General features: G+C 40.5%; 2 protein-coding genes across 6 annotated transcripts; both read right to left on the bottom strand.

Moving 5' to 3' along the window:
* Positions 1 to 221: 221 nt before the first annotated feature.
* sf1 (splicing factor 1) lies at positions 222 to 14,973 on the bottom strand. 5 transcript variants are annotated; one of them, XM_039821578.1, is made up of 13 exons: positions 14,568 to 14,973; positions 13,728 to 13,859; positions 11,822 to 11,897; positions 8,794 to 8,946; positions 7,839 to 7,928; positions 7,526 to 7,709; positions 6,367 to 6,482; positions 6,135 to 6,242; positions 5,849 to 6,044; positions 5,535 to 5,757; positions 4,285 to 4,449; positions 1,916 to 1,981; positions 222 to 1,540 (listed from the first exon to the last, which is right to left on the bottom strand). In XM_039821578.1, exons 1-13 carry the CDS (start codon positions 14,827 to 14,829, stop codon positions 1,209 to 1,211), a joined length of 2,103 nt encoding a protein of 700 aa, XP_039677512.1. In that variant the 5' UTR covers positions 14,830 to 14,973; the 3' UTR covers positions 222 to 1,208. The 5 variants fall into 5 exon arrangements, with proteins under 5 accessions (XP_039677512.1, XP_039677511.1, XP_039677516.1 ...); XM_039821577.1 differs by having other exon boundaries at positions 5,535 to 5,760; positions 14,568 to 14,829; XM_039821581.1 differs by lacking the exon at positions 1,916 to 1,981 and having other exon boundaries at positions 1,209 to 1,540; positions 14,568 to 14,829.
* An 829-nt stretch (positions 14,974 to 15,802) lies between these two features.
* rbm4.1 (RNA binding motif protein 4.1) lies at positions 15,803 to 20,294 on the bottom strand. The gene is made up of 3 exons (XM_039821583.1): positions 20,121 to 20,294; positions 18,408 to 18,831; positions 15,803 to 17,584 (listed from the first exon to the last, which is right to left on the bottom strand). The coding sequence occupies exons 2-3, from the start codon at positions 18,811 to 18,813 to the stop codon at positions 16,731 to 16,733; spliced, it is 1,260 nt and encodes a 419-aa protein (XP_039677517.1). The 5' UTR covers positions 18,814 to 18,831; positions 20,121 to 20,294; the 3' UTR covers positions 15,803 to 16,730.
* Positions 20,295 to 20,602: the final 308 nt, after the last annotated feature.

Consider the following 20,602-nt stretch of genomic DNA (forward strand, 5'->3'; position numbering starts at 1 on the left):
TGTATGGACTTTTAATCATGTTTCTAAAAACCATGTGTCTAAGTGCAGACTTCCTTTAGAATTTGTGAAGCAATGGACAGCCGGACACCCATGACAAAACCAGGTTATGTAACACATTTGAATGAGGCAGCCAACAGGGACTGGCCTGCATCCGGCAAGCATTTTGACACAAAAGGGTCTTGCATCAATGAAAAGGAGAAACCAGTCCGCACTCAACAACAAAAAGGTGAAATGGATCAGTTTAATGCTAAACCAAGCAAAATGTCAACAGCTTTTCATTTAGGCTAGTGCCATGACACAACAGACTGATTCCAGAAACAGAGTAAAACTAACATTTTTCTTCTCTAATAACTCAGGGGACAAAACTGATATTTTTGTCCATACAGAAGCAACAAAAACACTGCACACAGCGTCTTAGAGCAGAAAGAGATGCAGAAAAACACGGATATATCAGATTCTCAGCATTCACGTAGTGCAAGAGGTCAGAAGCTGGCAGATCGCAGCATCAAACCCCCTTTTTCAAACTCTGTCACAACTGAGACGTAGGCAAGTAACAAAAAAAACAAAAACAAAAAACACTTAAAACCCTGGGAATTTCTGGAAACCAATCGGAGACATTCCTACAAAAAGGATTTCTGACAGAATGAAGATACAATTCACATCTCGTTATTACAAAAATATTAATCTTATTTAACTCAAAGCAAACACGGGGAACATGACAGGAGTATAAATGTGTGAGTGAGCAGTTTACAATTGATCATGCAAGTTGAATATCTATATATATTAATATATATATTCAATATATTGAATCCAATTCTAGTTAGGTCTGAATCAAACATTTAAAGCGATGGCTGTTGAGCAAAAATTAAACTTACTGGCTATTTGAGTTGTTTATTTGGTATACAAGTAACGTAACAAACTACAAGAGCAATGCAGAACATGTGCCTGAGAGCAACAGTGTTTGGATGCACACAAGGAGCTTTGAGTTAACACAAACTTTAAAAACAGGAAAAATAACTCATTTACTAAAGTTACGCAACTTTACAAATTTAACTAACACAACCTTTTCATTGTTTCAGAGATGTCTTCACAATATCAAGGATCAATAAAAAATAAAGCACTGGTTATATTTTTTTTCTGTGAGCACACATCCACAATGTGCTGCTGGGTGGAAACTCTTGTGGGAGGACGATTCTTCTGTGGTAGGGTTAATTCTGGGGTGGAGGAGGCGGGGGGGCAGGAGGCATGCCGAAGGGGGGCATGCCTGGTACCCCCATCCCCATCATGGTGACAAAGTTGGAAGGGTCCATGGGTGGCGGGGGCGGCGGAGGGGCATACATCATGCCAGTTGAGCCAGGAGGTGGTGGAGGGGGAGGAGGAGGGGCACCTGGGGGCAATGGGGGCTGGACACCGGGGGGAGGAGGCACCATGGATGGGGTACCCATGGGTGGTGGGGGCTGGGCTCCTGAGGCTGCAGGCTGCTGGGGCTGCTGCCATGGAGGCAGGGTGCCGGTGCCAGGGCTGGAGGTGGTGGTGGTATCTAAAAGGAGGGGGGGGGGCAGTTTGAAATTAACTCTTTACTGTCATCAAAATGTTCACAGTCATCTCAAGCTATACACACCAAATTATTACTTCACTAATAATCACTATTGTGATATGTGGCTCTATGGGTTATCAGCTAACAGACATATTGATGTCTGCAAACATGGCACGTTCAAGTTTCCACAGAAACAATGATAACATTGTATGTCAATGTGATTTACTGCAAAATGCTTGTCTCAATATCAAAACGTTTGCCTACATAACTGCATTACTGGACAAAAGCCAAAGACCATGTGAACTTAACTCTATTTGAGCAGAGGATTGTGGGAGTTTTCATGTATGCAACAACACATAAGTGAGGATTTGTAGTTACCATAACCAGATATAGGAAAGCCATCTGACCTGGCCTGACTTGAATGTAACTTTTGTGATGACCAAGCTGCAGTTTATTAGGAAAGAACAACAAATAACAGCCTATTATTCTCCTGGCTGAAAAGCTGTTTAGTATATGGGTCAATCAAAATGTCAGGGCCTTAAACTAATGATTACGGGCAGCACTTCATACATAAACAGGTCTGTACTACACAAGGAAAAGCACAAACCCTATTTCAGGCATTTCATAGGGTTGTCACAATGTTAGAAAAAACGATTATTGCGCGCATGCACACATACATATACACACATATACACACACACACACACATATATACATATATATATATACACATATATATATATATACACACACACACACATATATACACATATATATACACACACACACATATATATACACACATATATATACATATATATATATATACATATACATATACATACATATATATACATACATACATATACATACATACATACACATATATACATACATATACATATACACACACACACACACACACACACACACACACACACACACACACACACACACACACACACACATATATAATACAGTGCCTTGCGAAAGTATTCGGCCCCCTTGAACGTTTCGACCTTTTGCCACATTTCAGTCCTCAAACATAAAGATATAAAACTGTAATTTTTTGTGAAGAATCAACAACAAGTGGGTCCCAATTATGAAGTGGAACGAAATTCATTGGCTATTTCAAACTTTTTAACAAATAAAAACTGAAAAAGTGGGCGTGCAAAATTATTCAGCCCCTTTACTTGCACGCAGCAAACTCTCCAGAAGTTCAGTGAGGATCTCTGAATGATCCAATGTTGACCTAAATGACTAATGATGATAAATAGAATCCAGCTGTGTGTAATCAAGTCTCCGTATAAATCCACCTGCTCTGTGATAGTCTCAGAGGTCCGTGTAAAGCGCAGAGAGCATCATGAAGAACAAGGAACACACCAGGCAGGTCCGAGATACTGTTGTGGAGAAGTTTAAAGCCGGATTTGGATACAAAAAGATTTCCCAAGCTTTAAACATCCCAAGGAGCACTGTACAAGCGATAATATTGAAATGGAAGGAGTATCAGACCACTACAAATCTACGAAGACCCGGCCGTCCCTCTAAACTTTCAGCTCATACAATGAGAAGACTGATCAGAGATGCAGCCAAGAGGCCCATGATCACTCTGGATGAACTGCAGAGATCTACAGCTGAGGCGGGAGACTCTGTCCATAGGACAACAATCAGTCGTAATACTGCACAAATCTGGCCTTTATGGAAGAGTGGCAAGAAGAAAGCCATTTCTTAAAGATATCCATAAAAAGTGTCGTTTAAAGTTTGCCAAAAGCCACCTGGGAGACACCCCAAACATGTGGAAGAAGGTGCTGTGGTCAGATGAAACCAAAATCGAACTTTTTGGCAACAATGCAAAACGTTATGTTTGGCGTAAAAGCAACACAGCTCATCACCCTGAACACACCATCCCCACTGTCAAACATGGTGGTGGCAGCATCATGGTTTGGGCCTGCTTTTCTTCAGCAGGGACAGGGAAGATGGTTAAAATTGATGGGAAGATGGATGGAGCCAAATACAGGACCATTCTGGAAGAAAACCTGATGGAGTCTGCAAAAGACCTGAGACTGGGACGGAGATTTGTCTTCCAACAAGACAATGATCCAAAACATAAAGCAAAATCTACAATGGAATGGTTCACAAATAAACATATCCAGGTGTTAGAATGGCCAAGTCAAAGTCCAGACCTGAATCCAATCGAGAATCTGTGGAAAGAACGGAAAACTGCTGTTCACAAACGCTCTCCATCCAACCTCACTGAGCTCGAGCTGTTTTGCAAGGAGGAATGGGCAAAAATGTCAGTCTCTCGATGTGCAAAACTGATAGAGACATACCCCAAGCGACTTACAGCTGTAATCGCAGCAAAAGGTGGCGCTACAAAGTATTAACTTAAGGGGGCTGAATAATTTTGCACGCCCAATATTTCAGTTTTTTATTTGTTTAAAAGGTTTGAAATATCCAATAAATTTCGTTCCACTTCATGATTGTGTCCCACTTGTTGTTGATTCTTCACAAAAAATTACAGTTTTATATCTTTATGTTTGAGGCCTGAAATGTGGCAAAAGGTCGAAAAGTTCAAGGGGGCCGAATACTTTCGCAAGGCACTGTATATAGTTTTTTTTCAACTATCTGACACTCCCTCTCTTCACAGAACCAAAGATTCGCGACGAGACAAGTTGAAACTTGGTCTGCGATGTTAGTACTCTAAGTAGAGACGGAATAGTTTCAAAAGCATTTTTGTTCAGTCTTACTCTGTTGCCAGGGTAGCGGTGTACTGGTTGCCATGCTGCTGGTTGGAGGGGGAGGTGGAGCTTGCTGTTGCCATGGTGGCAGGGGTCCAGAAGGGGGAGGAGGCGGCTGGTTGCTGGGGGGAGGAGGTGGAGGTGGCATCATGCCCATCGGAGGTGGCAGCAGACCTACAGGGAAACCAAACAAACATTTTCTTCCACGGTTAAGTTTTGGTGCCAGTTTATTCTCCTTGGTACACAGCACAAATTTGAATTTGGTTATCATTTATTACGCTAAACCGATGAGCTTGTAAATGCAACATGGATTTAAAAAATAAAATAAAAAAGGAGCTCATGCAACAGAGTTCCTTACAAGGTTGCTCTTCTTACTGGCATTTCAAGGGACTCGAAGGGATGATTGTGTCTCAGTAACATGACCTACTGAAGTAAAACTCATTTCCTTTCTTTCACTTGAAATCTCTTCCAAGTATCCGTCAGCGCTCTAAAGCCCCATTAGGACTGGATTTATTTCTCTAGAGGAGATGGGGTCATTTTAACATTACCTGTGCTGCTCAGTGATTTGAATCACATTTGGAGCACATGGTTTGGGTACTTTTACACCCCCACCCCTGCTGTTCTGTTTGCTGGCTGGGCCTCCAGTAATTAAAATCTTTTCAGGAGAAACGTCCTTGTGTTTCCATTTCTTTTTTCTTAAATCAACTCTGTGAAAATTGACTTGTGTGAAAATGGAGTAAGTCAAAAGCACATTGGCTCATGTGATAGATGGAAACATGCCAACACTAACATATCGACGATTTGGAAACCAACATGACAGAAAAAATGAAAAGCTGTCAGGAGAGTAAGACACCATAAAAGCTAATCCATTGGTCTGTTGTGTTGTAATGTCAGCTACAGGTTGGCACCATCAAAATTCTGCCAAATTTCCTGACTGCAATGTACAGAAAAAAAAAAAAAAAAAAAAAAAAAAAAAAAAAAAAAAAAAAAAAAAAAAAAGATCTATATCTCTCTCTGCATCTTTCAGGTCAGAGTTCAGAAAATACCTTTTTTATTTTAATATTAATTAATATTTTAGCAAAGTCTCTCTCTCTCTGTGCCTTTCCGTGACCCCTGAAGAAGCTTTTGGCTCATTTTTGGTTCTGACTGTGCAATGTCCATGTCTATTACAGACCAGATCTTATAACATCCCTGATTTCAATTATTGAGGTGCACAGGACTAGTAAAAACTCCCTAAACCCATGAATGTCAGCTCTTACCCATAGGGTGTCCGTGAGGTCCTGGACCCTGGCCAATAGGAGGAGGAGGGGGCTGCATCCAGGGGGGAGGCAGGCCGTTGGGGTTTGGGGGCATAGGGGGGCCTCCCATGTTGGGCATGGGGGGAGGGTAGTTGTGGGGTCCTCCATGACCACCATGCCCTCCGTGCATGCCATGGTAGTTCCTGTTCTCAGTCGGACCAGAGCTCATCCAAGGAGGCCGGTTCTGCTGCACACAAACAGTCGCCAGTTTAAGACACTTTTCTACACCAACAGGGGGAGGGTGGGGGATGGAATTTTATGTGTTGCCAACTAACCTGTTGTGGCTGATTATTGTTGGGTCCTGAGGACCGATGCCCTCCGCCTTGGGTGTTGGAGTGTCCTCCACCAGATGTGGGGACAGGAGCCTCCCCTAGCTCAGCCATCAGGGACAGATACTCCTTGTCCATACGAGCCTTGTCCTGGGCTGACTGAGGAGGCTCGCCACCTGTTGCTCTGTGGGCGGCGAATGAGCTACACAAAGCAAAACAGCAACACCGTTACAAAAAGACTCGGCACTACGTAAAACAAATACATTTTGTGAATTGATCAACCGATTGTCACCTGGTGTACTTGCAGTCGGAGGAGATGTGGCCTGCTCCACCACACTTTGTACAGAGGGTGGTGTTGGTGATGCTGCGTGGCTCAGAGTTCTGCCAGGGACGAAGGATCCTACGGAGACAAACGGAAACAATCTGTTGTCAGTGGTGCTCTGTAGCTTAGGCTGAACATAATACTTTCCCCTAAATTTTCACTGTGCATTAGGCTCCACCACTGTCAGACTTGTTACACTGACCTGTTGTCATCTTCCCTCAGGGTGCCATTGAGTCTGGCCAGCTCCCTCAGCTGCATCTTTCGTAGGTCATTCTGATCCTCGGGCGTCTCAATACCTTGCTTCAGAATGTTGCGAATCTGTGGACACACATTTTTCAGCATTTATATACTGTGCATGCAAATGTATCAAATAATGTCTCTCTTTAACATCAGGAAACATTGACCATCAACTTTGATTAAGTATCACTGAGGTTAACATTTTTCCATTAAACATATACAGGACACAAGCTATATGTGTAGTCCACAAGTATTTGGGATGGGAAAGAGAATTTGCTTTGTTTTTATCCATTTTTAAAAATCATATATAATGCATTAGTCCATTATTAGCTATCATAGCAAACTATCACAGCACAAAAATATTGAGTTCGAGTAGTGAGACTTGTAAGTACTCTGTACAATAGGATGTGTGATTTGGATGTAGCTCTTAATTATAAAATAGATCCGGTAACTTGAGCTTAATCTAAAATGCGGAGGTTTTGAGCCTTTTTTAATTAATGTAATGCTCTAGAGAGAGAGAATGCCTTCAGTGTGTTTTCAGTTCATGAAACATTTGGTTGCCTAAAGTGTTTGGTTGTACTAAAACATGGCTTCTCAAAGGCCATACCGCTCCCACGGTTGACACACATGTGAACCGCGGATCATTGCAAAGTTTAACCATCGTAGTGTGAAATACAGTTTTACTGCCGCCGTTACGTGAACAGAGCACAGCAGTGATTCGGTGCTAATGAAACGAGACCACGTCGCCTCTGCAGCTTGTTCGAGTCCTAGTGGGTCAGGGCAATGCTGATACAGCGGTCACAAGTGTGGTTACACTTTACATGCTCGCTGCAAGATAATGTAATGGGATTGTATAATGGCGAACGTAAAGCGGCTGCAGTGTTTCCTCTGAGACACGCGCATACATTCTCCAGTAACAGACACAAAAGACAACATATAAAAACTAAAACGTAACAAAGTTAATGAGAGCTACTGGCCTCCAACTCCAAAAAACAGCAAGGGTGAAAATACCGTAATGTTATCGAGCCCTGAAAGGCACACTGAATACATATAGCAATAATAATTTAATAATAATAAACGTGCAATACGAGTATGATGCATCAGAACAGCTGAGGTGATCTGACCTGCTCCACAGCTTTCTTGACATTCTCCATGGTGTTGGCAGTGACCAGGGCATGCAGAGGCTCATCTTCCCCTGGCAGCATCTGTCCATCCTTTCGGCCTACCTTCCCCTCCTTCACAGAACCTTTACCCCGGATCATGATCTTGGCACAGCACTCCTTCTCAATGTTCTTCAGCGTGTTACCACTGGTGAAACAGAAAAGGGGGAAAAAAAGCGAGACGCCAAGCTCACTTTCAACTGTACTGGCTGTTAACTTACCTGCTTCTGAAAGTATAAAATAATGCAACAAGACCGTATGATTAAGTCCAACTTACCGTGGTCCGATTAGCAGACCAACAAAGTTGATTTCAGGGTACTCATCTTGGGGAATCATAACTTTGTCGTTGACTCTGGTGGCTGGAGGTCTGCAGGAAAGAAAACACAAGATAAACATTTACAAGGAGCAATGAACAGCTTTCTCCTTCTGTTCTGCCACAACAGCTGAGAAACATCCTGGTCCATCTTTTGGTTTGTAATTGCAGGCTGCAGCTGCCCCTGAATAGCCTTTAGTCCCTGAGTACTAACAAGGAGCTGGACATCGTTGTCTAATGTTCTCTGCCGTTATTCTCTAAGAACTGGTTGTCTTGCTCCATACAGAGGCACTAGTAAAAAGGTGATTATTGATGTGAGTGTTTGCTGTAGCGGGCAGAGAACAATGACAACAGAAAGCAGAAATCATGCCTACAATGCCTACACGGCACATTTTGTTAAATTTAGACTTCTTGTTAAAAATGCCATCCCTGACAAATGTGCAGAATTTGAGATTAATACTATCCTCAGTTTACAGTTGCCAATTAACCAACATTAGCCTCTGGTCACAAAAAAATGGGCCTTTTATTATCATATATTAAATATAATAGATGATATTCCTTGTGATGCAAACTATCTCAGCATAAAAATACTGAAGTGTTTTAGAGAAAGTTTTTCAAGTGTCCCACTGAATCCAGAAAACTCAATCCAGTCAGCAGGGTTACTTACATAAAGGTAACTTTTTACTGATGGAGTAGTGATACTTGTAGCTACTCTGTGCAATATAATGCGTGATTTGGTTGTAGCTCTTAATTATATATAGATCTATAATAGATCTAGTAACTTGAGCATGCTCTAAAATGTGGAGGTTTTATGCCTTTTTTAATTAATGTAATGCTTAGATATGCTCTACATAGAGAATGGTTCTTAACAGACTGTCTACAGCCCTAAATAAAATTAAAAAATAATTTAAAGTCATACTTGTAGTCGGCAGGAGGCTTGAAGTCAGGGTTGAGTCCAACCATCTCTGTGATGAGGGAGTGACGCTCCTCCTCAATCTTCTTTCGCGTCCGATACTCTCTGGTGTTTAACCTCTTGCCCTCGCTGTTGTAGATGGGCTCTGGAGATGGAGACCTGAAAATGGCAGAAAAAAAAAAAAAAAAAAAAAAAAGACAAGAAAAACGTCATCAATACCTTTCTAAAAGTGTAGCTCTGCAGTCAACAATCACACATGCTCCCTACAGCTAACTAAGACTAAGAATTTCAGATCTTCATTAGGAATTTTTTCAGTGGTTACAGACATGTCTTAGAAACAATGTTAAATCTAAAAAAAATAGTTTTGGAAATTTGGATCTACTGAGAGAATTCTCAGACTATATGACTCATGGCCAGTGCAAGAGCAAACTCAAAATGAAAAGAAAATAATGTAGGAACTCTGCACTGACATTTTAAAGGCTAGAGTCCATTCTTTTAAACAATTAAGGGTAAAAGGGGGCAACCAAAGCTGTATAGTGGTAATTAACCCAATACACTGGAGGGGCATCAACCACAAAGCAAAAATTTAAAAAAAAAAAAAATTAAAAAAAAAAAAAAATGACATGGCCATAACGAAACCTGCATACAGGATTGTTGGCCTACAAGAAAGGAAAGTTGGGAGGTAAGAAAATGAAACCAAAGCAAAATTCGCAATCCTAAGCAGAAACGCTGGCTTTGAGAGTTGCTTGGTGTTGGCGTGGCGGAAGAGGTCCGTACCTCCCCTTGGATGCTGAAAACCTGTGTTGCTGCGTTAAGGAGGCTCTGTGCTTGAAAAAGGGTTAGGTTGATGTGGGGTAATTTGGGTTAGAGAAAAGGAATTAAGATTAGATATCCACCTTTTCCTATGCTCTCCCATCAGAGAGCCACATTTGTGTCCATGTGATGTGAAGAGTTAGAAAAAAATAAAATAATAATTGGGTTTTTCCTTTTATGCTTCAAACTTCCAACGGTGACAACCTGAAACACCCCCAGTTGGTTCTGTCACATTAGATTGGGGAGTGATTTATAAGAGTGCTGCAGCTCTGCAATCAACTTTTTGGTTGCTGTGGAAATGTCCGATTATGAAGAGAAACTATATACAGTGTACAGGCGACAGGGACTCTAGCTAACAAACGGTCAGCTTCACACACTCTGGGAGCAAGCCACATCCTGCGGGAACAGATCCTTACTAAGTTACAAGCTGGCCACTGCTTTTCCAGAACACATACAATTCTGGCAGTTTTCTTCCAGACCTCAAGAGTCCAGAGGGAAAACTGGACCATGCCCCCCTTTCCTCTGGGTGGAAATGTTTAAAGCCACATTATGGGATAACCAGAGATGACCAGCAACAAATCATTTGTTAAGTCTGGACCAGAACCTATTGATCACTGGTATGCTATCACGTAGGCTACAGGCCATGAGCTCAATCACCACTGGCAAAAAAAAATATATATTATCCAGTAAAAAAAAAAAAAAAGTCAGGCAGGGCAATATTAATTGATGGGACTTGTGAGAAATCAACTAACTTTTCCCAAAGTGCCAATTCATCTGGACAATTTTAACTTTACAGCTAACAAGATAGGAAATAATCAATGCTATAAAAATTGTCTATAATATAATTGTCATTTACGTAAAGTAAGGTGTTTTGACCCAAACCTGTTTCAGAGGAAAATCTTTATACATTATGAAATATATATGTATTTATATATATTCACACAGGACTCTACATCACACACATAAAACAAGCAGTGGGTGAAACCATGATGCAGAAATACTAGAAGGCTAAACAAGTTCACTTAACTGTTAAGTAAAATGAGAAGTAACCCAATAAAAGAGGTGCAAATATTCTACAACAGCTTTGTTCTGGCAGTGGTTTGCTTAGCTCAGCTGAAATACATCTCATCTCAACTTACACTGACCTATATACAGTGGCATTCATACCCCTCTGCTCCCTTCCACTTTGGACACTATTTCTTACAAAACAAGTTTCAATTAAATTGTCGTTTTTTAATCCGAGATTGAAACACTGCTTTTCATTACATCATAATGAAACTGAGATCCTATAATAGATGGAGATGAATAATGTGTTTTGATTAAAAAACACTTATATCAAGAACGGTTGTTTGGTTCAGAGCAAACTTCCTCCTCTGTGGACAACCATGAGATTTGAATAAAGACGCTGAGTTAAGGTTTTTAAGTCAAACTACTATTTTCACAGTCAAGAAGGAATTGGAACATTCAATTGTATTTGTTATTTTACTGACAACTATTTTGATTTGTTCAAAATTTCAGTTCATATAAGTTTGCACTTTGGCCACTTGCTTTCATGAAATATTTCTTTAAATTCAATTTCATAAAATGAACAGTATTTCAATCTCAAATTTAAAAAACTAATGGAATGTTTCATTTCGATGTAATTACAAAGACTGTCTCATTGTCTTGGGGGAAAAAAAAAAAATAGGCATATACCCAATTTTTCAAAGTACTACAGATTGTAAAAATAAGAAATGCTTTTTTAATCGATGGAGTGGAATTTTTGCAATCCACTGTACCATTTTAAATTAAAGTTGTCCAAATTTTTTTAGTCAAAACTATGTAGGTAGCCAAACATTGTTTTATAGACCTATGTATACATTTACCATTAACAATTCAAAACAAGCTACGCAAATATAAAAAAGTGCTAAAGCTACCAGTAAATACACAAGAATGTATGCTTACTGGTGGAGAAATTGTGAGCAGTCTGAGAGCATTATAAATATATGAATGTAGCTCAAGTTCTCTCTAGCACTAGATTTTGACACTATGAAAAACTCAAAATATTTTGCCCTTTACTTAGGAGATAGCTAACTAAAAGCTACATCTGCCAGCTAACACTACTGTGAAATCTGAGATTAAGGCTAGCAACCACATATAAACTGAAAATCAACATTTGTCTTCCAAAAAGTCAAGAAGGTAGAGAAAATGTTACTGTTCATGGGTTTAATCTTTTTCCGACCTGTCCTCAGGGTTAACAGGGATTCCCAGGTCTCCTGTACGCAGTTTACGAGTCTGGTCTTCAATCTGCAGTTGGACTGGAAGAATTCAGGTTAGGAAAGAAAAACAAGGATGGAGAGAAATGTGGTTACCACAACAACATCAGAGAGACAACGCTCTGCACATTAGAGCACCGTCTCATACATTACTGAGGTAAAGACAAATGGTGAGTCTGTTAAATAAAAAGTAAAGGGAGATCAAATTAACATGTGGTAAGACTAAAGAATGAAACCACTTACTAATATCTTAGGACATCAGAGGAAAACATTACCCAATAGGAATATGTTCTAGGAGGTCATTACGTTAGCATAAACCGGACTAACCTTTACTCAGACAATGAATAAACATGGCAACATATCAGTAAATGTCTAGACCTTGATTCCTAAAAATGCCTGCCAAACCATTAATATTTCAAACATAAGATGCGTTTTTCTTCCCCAAAGAAGACAGGGCTTCACATACTGCAGCATATTGTGTTTAACGGCTTTGGCATTTTAAGGACATATTGGGTCTAAAAATCACTGATTGGACGATTTGTTTTGCACGTTTCAATAACAAAAAAGAAAAAAAAAGAAGAAAAAAAGGTGATCGTAGTCACTCTTTGCACTCCACAGATCTAACACTGAGGGGCAGCTGTGACAGAGACAATTTAGAAGGCAATGAAAAAATAAATCAGTCATCCCATGCACATTATGAAAGCTGTAATGAAATACCCCCCAAAACACAGAGATTCACTGGTCACTGAAACAATTACTCTGGATTAAAGAGATAAATACAGGCCCCGTAAATTGTGGTTTACAGCAATTTCATCTTAAAACACTTCGCTTGTATTGTTTAAGGGGATTTTCTTAATGAGCAAAGGAAACAATAAGTGTGACCAACAGAAGGTGGGCACAAATGGACGTTTACATACCAAGGAAGAACAACCATTACCAATGAGTGAACAAAATCAATAACAATGTCAGTTATTGACAAAAAGGACTTTGCTGCTTCAGAACACCCCGTTGAGGGCCTGTGAAGGCAGTTTGTTGGTGCTACACTGCTGCTGGAAGGCATTTGTGGTTGAAAATGATTTGTTTCATACGTTTGTTTTTACAGGTCAAACTAAGTGCACAATAACAATGATCAAGTGTTTCCCAATTTGCAATGGGCACTAAATCAACTGGTAGAGTAATTTAAATATGTTGGATGGATTTGCCATTAAAAGCAGCATTGCTCACACATATCCCAATATAAACAGAAGCACACTTTGGCATGTTAGGACATTATGAGTAACGCCTTCATGCACAGGAACAATACTGATGATGTGTAGGGGATCAAGCAAGACAAGTGAGTAGTGACCTGCAGCTCAGGACAGATATCAGCAAGCAGTGGAGTTTAACCATCTATTTCAAACTCTTCTTGCTAATGGGTGCCCAAAGGTATGCAAACCATAAGACCACAGAAACACTTGCCACAGCAGAACATCTTTACTTCCATTAAAGAGAAATAACCTTAATTAACACTTTACATCAAGTTATAATCTCTGCTCATTAACAATTGCTTTGTCTCAACAGTTGGAGCAAAATTAGACAATTCCCATTTTGTGTAACAAAGTAATGTCACTGTCAAATACACTGAAAATACAATTGAAAGTTTCTGGTAAACGCATCATGTGTGGGTGCCTTCTGAGAGCTCTAACTGTTGGGAACTCCGCAAACAGGACATAAATGTAACATTAATAATGGTATGCAGCATTTAAGAAACTAGAACCTCAAACAGATGTAATTGATGAGACATATTGAAACAAAATTGCATTTAGAATTACAATAATATGGCAACCTTAATCATTAGGAGATGTGGTTCATTTATTTTAATTAAACATTTACCTATATAGGCTCTCTCTTGATCCCGGGTCAGTCCAGGGGGAATAACAGTGGGCATGCCCGGTATGACTGTCTTCTGATCAGGAGTCTCACTGCTCCAACGACTCCTCTTTCGTGATTTCTTCTGACTGAAATCTACAGAGAGAAACGGTGGGGTGGGGGGGTATTATTCATGTTGGTTGTTTTTTTAATGCGTGTCGTTACGGGATGTACATACATTCAAGCGCCACTCAACATGACCTTGCTTATCGAAAGAGGCAACAACAGGAAGAGGAAACGTGAACGACTCACAGGTAACTTAGCCACAAGAAGCCGGATTGAATATAGGAATACCAGATAAGGCAAATGTGCCCTTTTGGCCAACTAAGCCCATGACATGATTTAACGTTTAAGTACATTGACGTTAGCGTCGTTTCATGTTAAATGAGTTCGGCAAGCCATTGCACCAGTAACAAGCAACGTTAACATTAACCTTGCACTGGTCGATGTCCAGCATTAGCTAACGTTACATTACTTAATTAACATTAGCCTAACGTTAGCGTTTACCATAGATATATAAGCGTTTACGACGTTCATAATCGGTTAAACATTAAATTAGGCGTTTTATGAGCAAATTCTGACACTGAAAGAGGATAACCCGTTGATGCAAATTAGTGAGCTAACGTTACTCGCTAACATGTGTTTACTAACTCAGCTACGTTAGCGGGGCTGTACCCATTTTGCACAAGGCCGGGGCTTGATGTGGGGCCTTTGACCCATGTTAGCCTAGCCACATTACCTGGCCAGCGTCAACTCATGCCGCATTAAGGGCCTCTAACGTTAGCGGACGTTCGGTTAACATACCTGGTTTGGCCAGTCCGACCACCGCAGTTGGCTGTTGTGGGACCTGGGGCGAAAAACTTGTCCCAGGAATGAACTGATGTGGCTGCGGAAAAGATGCGCTTGGCATCGCGGGCTGGAAAGCTTGTAGAGAAGGAAAGGATGCGGGCGGCACTGGTGTTGGCATCAACCCGTTCCCTGCACCAGGCCCAGCGTCAAATCCTCGTTTAGCGCCAATACTAGGGTGCAACTTCCCTAAGGGAGTTGCGTTTGCACCCGTGGCCATTTTCGGTGTACTCAAATGGCTTAGTGGCCGTCAAATGTCAGTCGACTCGGGTATAAATTTGTTTAAATTGAGAAAATATCTAACAATCTTGCCCACAATCCACCCTCACATTACTTTAATCAAAATGGCGCTCAACGGAAAACCATCCCCCATGGACGTGGGATGATCCGCTGCAGTATAAAGCATTCCTATTGGCCCGATCAAGCCCCTCCCCATAGAACGTATTCTATTGGGCAAAGTTTTTCAATTAACGTGATTGTGAAAACTGATTGGCTCTTATGGCTATCAATCTCCTTATATTTCTACCCATTTCTAACAAGCCCAATAAGCTCACCCATTACTGAAATGTAATGGCCCTGAATATGAACTTTAAATTGATGCACTCGTATGAAAAACATTCTTTAATATATTCTGCCTTTACAGATTACATTTCAAAATGACTTGTATATACCACAAGTACAAATAGAATCCCAACATGAGAATACTTGTATTTATAATGGTGTGGAGCATTCAGTATAGCTTATTATCAATGATCAAAATTAAACAATTGGAACTTGGTGTCCTGTGACAAACTATCAACAGTATCACTGACAGAGTATCTTAGCTACAGACTTCTAAAGGTGTCATTCCCACCTACAATTTTGAATATGAATATAATTGGTCAATATTAATGCTGTAGTGGATATTCAGATTATTGTGACTAGTGATACCCAAATGATTAAGACATGTACATACCAATGTTGCGCACTAACCCGTTGTACTGCATGTGTCACCTTATTTTATCATGTCATGATGTCCTACATTTCAGAGTGGATATGGTCCAGGACTAACGTCAGCAACACAAGATGCAGTTATGTGGGATTATGTGTTCAACAAGGTGGTTAATTTCCAACTTGATTGACTGTTGCACTTTGCTGGGAATGCCATTTGACAATATAGCGATGACTCAGCACAAAAAAAACACAGGTCACAGTTTTAAGACTTTAGACAAACAGATTTTAATTTGAACCTCATTGATAGAAATCAAGACAGACAGCATAGGCAATTAAGGTGATTTTCATTATGAAACTCAAACATATGTTCAAGATATGAGGCCTTATCTTTATCACAGCAATGAAAATCAATGTGCCTATACGGACAAAAAAAACATGATTACGATGCAGCTTGATAAAACGTTCAACTTAACTGCAGGTCCATATTTGGTACAGGTGGGACATCCCACAGGTTAAACAATGTAGGTGATGAAGTATACAGTATTCAAATGTGTTTTGTCATTGCCTCACATATGCAGTAAAGTAACAATTTGAATTTATACAAACACAAATACACTAAAATGCACATAGTTTGAGATGCTGCTAAAAAAAAAAAAAGGATTAAAATCAATTCATGTGACTAAAACTCCCCTTTAACAAAACATGCACCAATTTAATTTGTTTCTATTAACTGAGTCTAAATAGTGTATATAACATATAGCTACTTTCAGAGGAGCAATAATTCAGGTCTTATTGTTTCGTGAATAGACATCAACCACGTTGTAGATAGACCCAGTATCGGCACCTAGGCTAAGCCATCTCAGAACTGCACTAATACCACAACACGTAAATAGGACAATGAAAGTGGTCGACTGATCATTAATTGTACTGCATTTTGAAGTACCTGGAATGAGATCATAGTATGTGAGGGTATTCAACTATTCATATTGAAATCTACTTATTGGCTATTGTGGTTGGTAAGCTTTATTGTAACCTTATTCTTACTACCCAAACACACTGAGGGCTGACTTTTGCTTTCGATATTACCAATAAGATATGATTGTTTCGTTTTCAGTGATTCCTCTGGCACGTAGGCTATCTTATCCACTGAATGTCAGAGAACTCTAACCTGGCTGTATGTTACAAGGATTAGTATGCATATCTTGCCCGATCAGCGGCGGGATCCCGCGGATGGTCATAGGTAGAACCTCTTGGGGGGGCGGGCACAGGGGAAATGCGCGAACGCTCATATGAGTATCCATCTGCCTCGACGGGGACTCTCCGAATCGGACTCCGGTCACGTGCGTAGTATGAGGAGACTGGGGCTGGTGGAGGAGGAAGGGGAGGGCACTCGTATGGGTCGTGGCTAGAGGGGGGCAGACGTTCCCTCATTAAAGCTGTGGAGGATGTTGATGGAGCCGGCAAGTGGACAGCGCGACGTTCCTCAAAATAACTGCCTCCGTAAGAATTGGCCCTGTACTTCCCGTAGTAGTCCACGACACCGTACGGATCCCTTTCCTCGTAAGACGACCGTCGCATCGGGTAGGCTGGTACCGCGCCATAGAGTGAGCCGTTGCTCATGTATGCCGCCTCACTGCCATACATCCGAGCCATGCTATGTTCAGCATCAGTGCTAATGCCTTGACCTGGAACCGGCCCGTATCTCATTGCGCTCTCGTAGCCTGAACCCCTTCTGTACCCTGCCATGCCGCTGCTGTGACCAGAACCACGGGAAAAACCATGTACAGGAGCATAGCCACCGTAATCTGGATCGCCACTGAAGTCCGGATGATAACCCCTGTTGCAAGCACGCCCGTCAAATCTCGAGGCATCGTATCCATCAGACTTTGGCTCTGAGCCGTTTCTGTGGTAGCCATTTTGGTCTAGAGGGCATTCTTTGGACCAGTGGCCTTCCTGCCCGCAACGATAACAACCCGATCTGTCTCCCATTCCCGGCGCAGTACGCAGGCGGCTAGTCGAAAGCTTCACGCTCATCAGTTTGCCTTAAAAAGAAAAGACTCAATAAGGACTTATGTCTGCATTTTTTCTTAATAACATATTTTACATTTCCTGCCAGGCATACAAAAGTCATCCATCAGTCTGGTAAAAATCTGCGTTATACTCCAATAATAGCAATAAGACAAAAAGTTATTAAAGCTGAAATCCGTAACTTTTCACACATTCTTACCCCCCTGCATTGTCAAAAGAGAACTCAATGTTCATACTATAGCAAAAATGTCACGGAAGGTTGCACGCAAAATTGCTATTTGAATTAGTTAGTGCTAAAATAAGTCAGCAAAAGCTGACGTGTGATGAAGATTTCGTTATATGCCCATGTTGCAGAGGTTGCATATGCAAACCCACAATCTATGACCCCGCAGGCAAACGCGTGAACACGTGTATGCAGAAACAAAATTAAGTATAAACAGGACCGCCGCTGTTTGGGTGTTTATCCAGCTCTTAATGGGCCTATATGCAGTAATGTTTGATTTGTAAAAATACAGATATGGTATGTTATTCATTACTTGCAGTATTTAAATGACTGTACTTGCATTGACAACCAGAACAAGTGTGAGCTGACAACGCAATCATAAATTGCAGTAGGTGCCTATTTGTGTTTTACAAGAATCCACCAGACCAATGACTATTACCAACAACATTACGGATACCAGCTTTAAAATATAAGGGCTGCTTTACTTTCTTCAGCTTACCATGATCCCTTCAGCTTTCTCGTTTTACTTACCTGCGGTGCGTCCATAACTTACCTATCAATTCACAATAACAGAATTAAATAAGGTAATAATGAATCCCAGCCTGAGAGTTCACCTTTAAAAGCTGTGTTGTCTAACTGATTAATGGCCTCCATGGCATCCTCTATTCGATCCATGTGAACAAAAGCATAGTTTTTTACTATGTCACACTCCAACACAGAGCCAAACTCTTCAAACTTGGCCCTCAGCTCCTGGTTAGTACAGGCAATGTTGCCAACATGTAGTTTAGTGGATCCTTTTGACTTGCCACGGCTCAATTCTACATTCATAGGCTGGCCGTTTAGCTCATAATGGTGGAGGTTTCTGATGGCTTCTTCCGCCTCCGCTTTGTCATCCATGTGCACAAAGCCAAAGTTCTTGACAATACTGCATTCTCCAATCTTGCCATATTGGGAGAAGAGAGAGCGAAGTTCGTCCGATGTAGTGTCTGGTGACAAGTTCCCGATGAATATTTTCACCATTGTGGAGCTTCCACGTTACTAAGGGAGGAGAAGAAATCAAGAATATTACCACAATTTTATTGAGTCCATTGAAACCTTGACCATTTGATTTAACATGAATCCAAATGACCATTATTGTCATTTTGGAAACATGAACCTTGATTTGCATGCATTCACAAGGCTTTCCTGCAACGTCTATTGAGATAATCACACATGATGATTAACTCTGCCAACAATTAAAGGTGCTCTAGTGATGTGATGTGTTTTTTTAGGCTACAACATTTTTCATCACATACAGCAAACATCACGCGTTTTTTTACAGTGTGTTCAGGGGACAGGCAGCTAGCGGATAGTAAGGAGATGTTTGCTGTATGTGACAAAAATTTGTAGCCTAAAAAAACATCACTTAGAGCACCTTTAACTATCAATAGATAATCACTAAACACTGACAATTACAGGTTAACTCTGATAGATTTTGTGGTACATGCATACTGGCTAAGAATGTTTAGGGAAAATGTGATACATACTTAGAAACAAACAGCACAAAGCCTAACCTTGGGCAGAACGTGATAGTCTGTCAAAGTGAAATATGCAATCAATGTTGTCTGTTGTTGGTTTGTAACTCACAAATATCAAATATTGATATTGTTATCCATCACCATGCTCTTTTGTAAATTGTGTTAATGCAGATAAACTAACATTATGACATTCACCAACAGTTGGTGGTGATGGTGCTGAGGTGGGCTCGTAATAGCAGTTAATAAAACAAAAATAGGACGAATATTTTGTGCAAAACACGATACCAATAATTGTTTATGTAGATAATGTAATGCTTATGTTTAGCTAGTATCGTTCGTGAAGCACACTGTTCATCTTTGTTAATAACGCTACTTCACAAAGAGACAAATGTTGCACACCAGTCGCTATTTTTTCTTTTCAAAGCATAACCAGGAGCACGTCGTGGCTCTGCAGCTTAGCTAATGTGCGTTAACGTTAGCCCACGTATCAAAATTGTGACATAAAAGTTAGCGTAATGGCTAGCTAGCTACATAATTGTACCAGTGTTGGATTTTAGTCTATAACAAAGTTATTTAACATCGGTCTCGACGTTTTTAGGCAATTGCCTTGAACAAATATGTTGCACACGTAGCGTTAACATTATAGCTAACGTTAGTCTGCAAATTAGCTTAGCGTATCCATACGTTTGACAAAATCCCCATTTGTTATAGGCCTGGGTAGCGTTAGTAACAGTAGTGCACTGGCTAATTTTGATAGCAAATATACCTTTTAGTTTATATTTTTTTGTGTGGCAACGTTACATGAATTACCTTTTTAAAGCTGCAATGTGCGTCTAGTCCCTCGGAGAATGAGATGACCACCGTCTACCGACTGGCACTACCAGCTCGTGACAACCATGGCAAAGACATACATCTAAGCTACCCGGTTAGCATCTTTTGGGTGGGATTTATATTACAGCGCCAAGCGCTACATCCATGGTGCTATGCAATCATGTTGGGATGAGAGCAAGAAAGGGAAACCACGGAGAGAAAATAAGCAAAATGCTACAGTATCTCATATCAATAATAGTTGGACAAACCATTCAAAATAATTTTAGAGTAGATTTTGTGATACCTGACAAAATACTGTATTAAAACAGCCACTTGTTTTAACAAAAGTAGTTTACAATCATGGCAACTCTTCATAATAAATATGTATTATCCATGTCAACCCGTCTAAAAGTTTACAGAAAAATCTGAAAAATGAAACTTGTGTAGAGCAACGTTAGTACATTATGTATTCTTTACTGTAC

Source organism: Perca fluviatilis, chromosome 14, assembly GCF_010015445.1.
Source record: "Perca fluviatilis chromosome 14, GENO_Pfluv_1.0, whole genome shotgun sequence".
Classification (NCBI taxonomy): domain Eukaryota; kingdom Metazoa; phylum Chordata; class Actinopteri; order Perciformes; family Percidae; genus Perca; species Perca fluviatilis.

Excerpts from the sequence above, each read along its gene's own strand:
- sf1 (XM_039821577.1), bottom strand. The coding sequence starts at position 14,829 with ATGGCCACGGGTGCAAACGCAACTCCCTTAGGGAAGTTGCACCCTAGT. Across the intron at positions 6,243-6,366 it reads CTGAGGGAAGATGACAACAG|GATCCTTCGTCCCTGGCAGA; the intron begins GTCAGTGTAACA and ends TTGTCTCCGTAG. Across the intron at positions 4,450-5,534 it reads ACCTCACGGACACCCTATGG|GTCTGCTGCCACCTCCGATG; the intron begins GTAAGAGCTGAC and ends GTTTCCCTGTAG.
- rbm4.1 (XM_039821583.1), bottom strand. The coding sequence starts at position 18,813 with ATGGTGAAAATATTCATCGGGAACTTGTCACCAGACACTACATCGGAC. Across the intron at positions 17,585-18,407 it reads AGACAACACAGCTTTTAAAG|GCAAACTGATGAGCGTGAAG; the intron begins GTGAACTCTCAG and ends TTTCTTTTTAAG.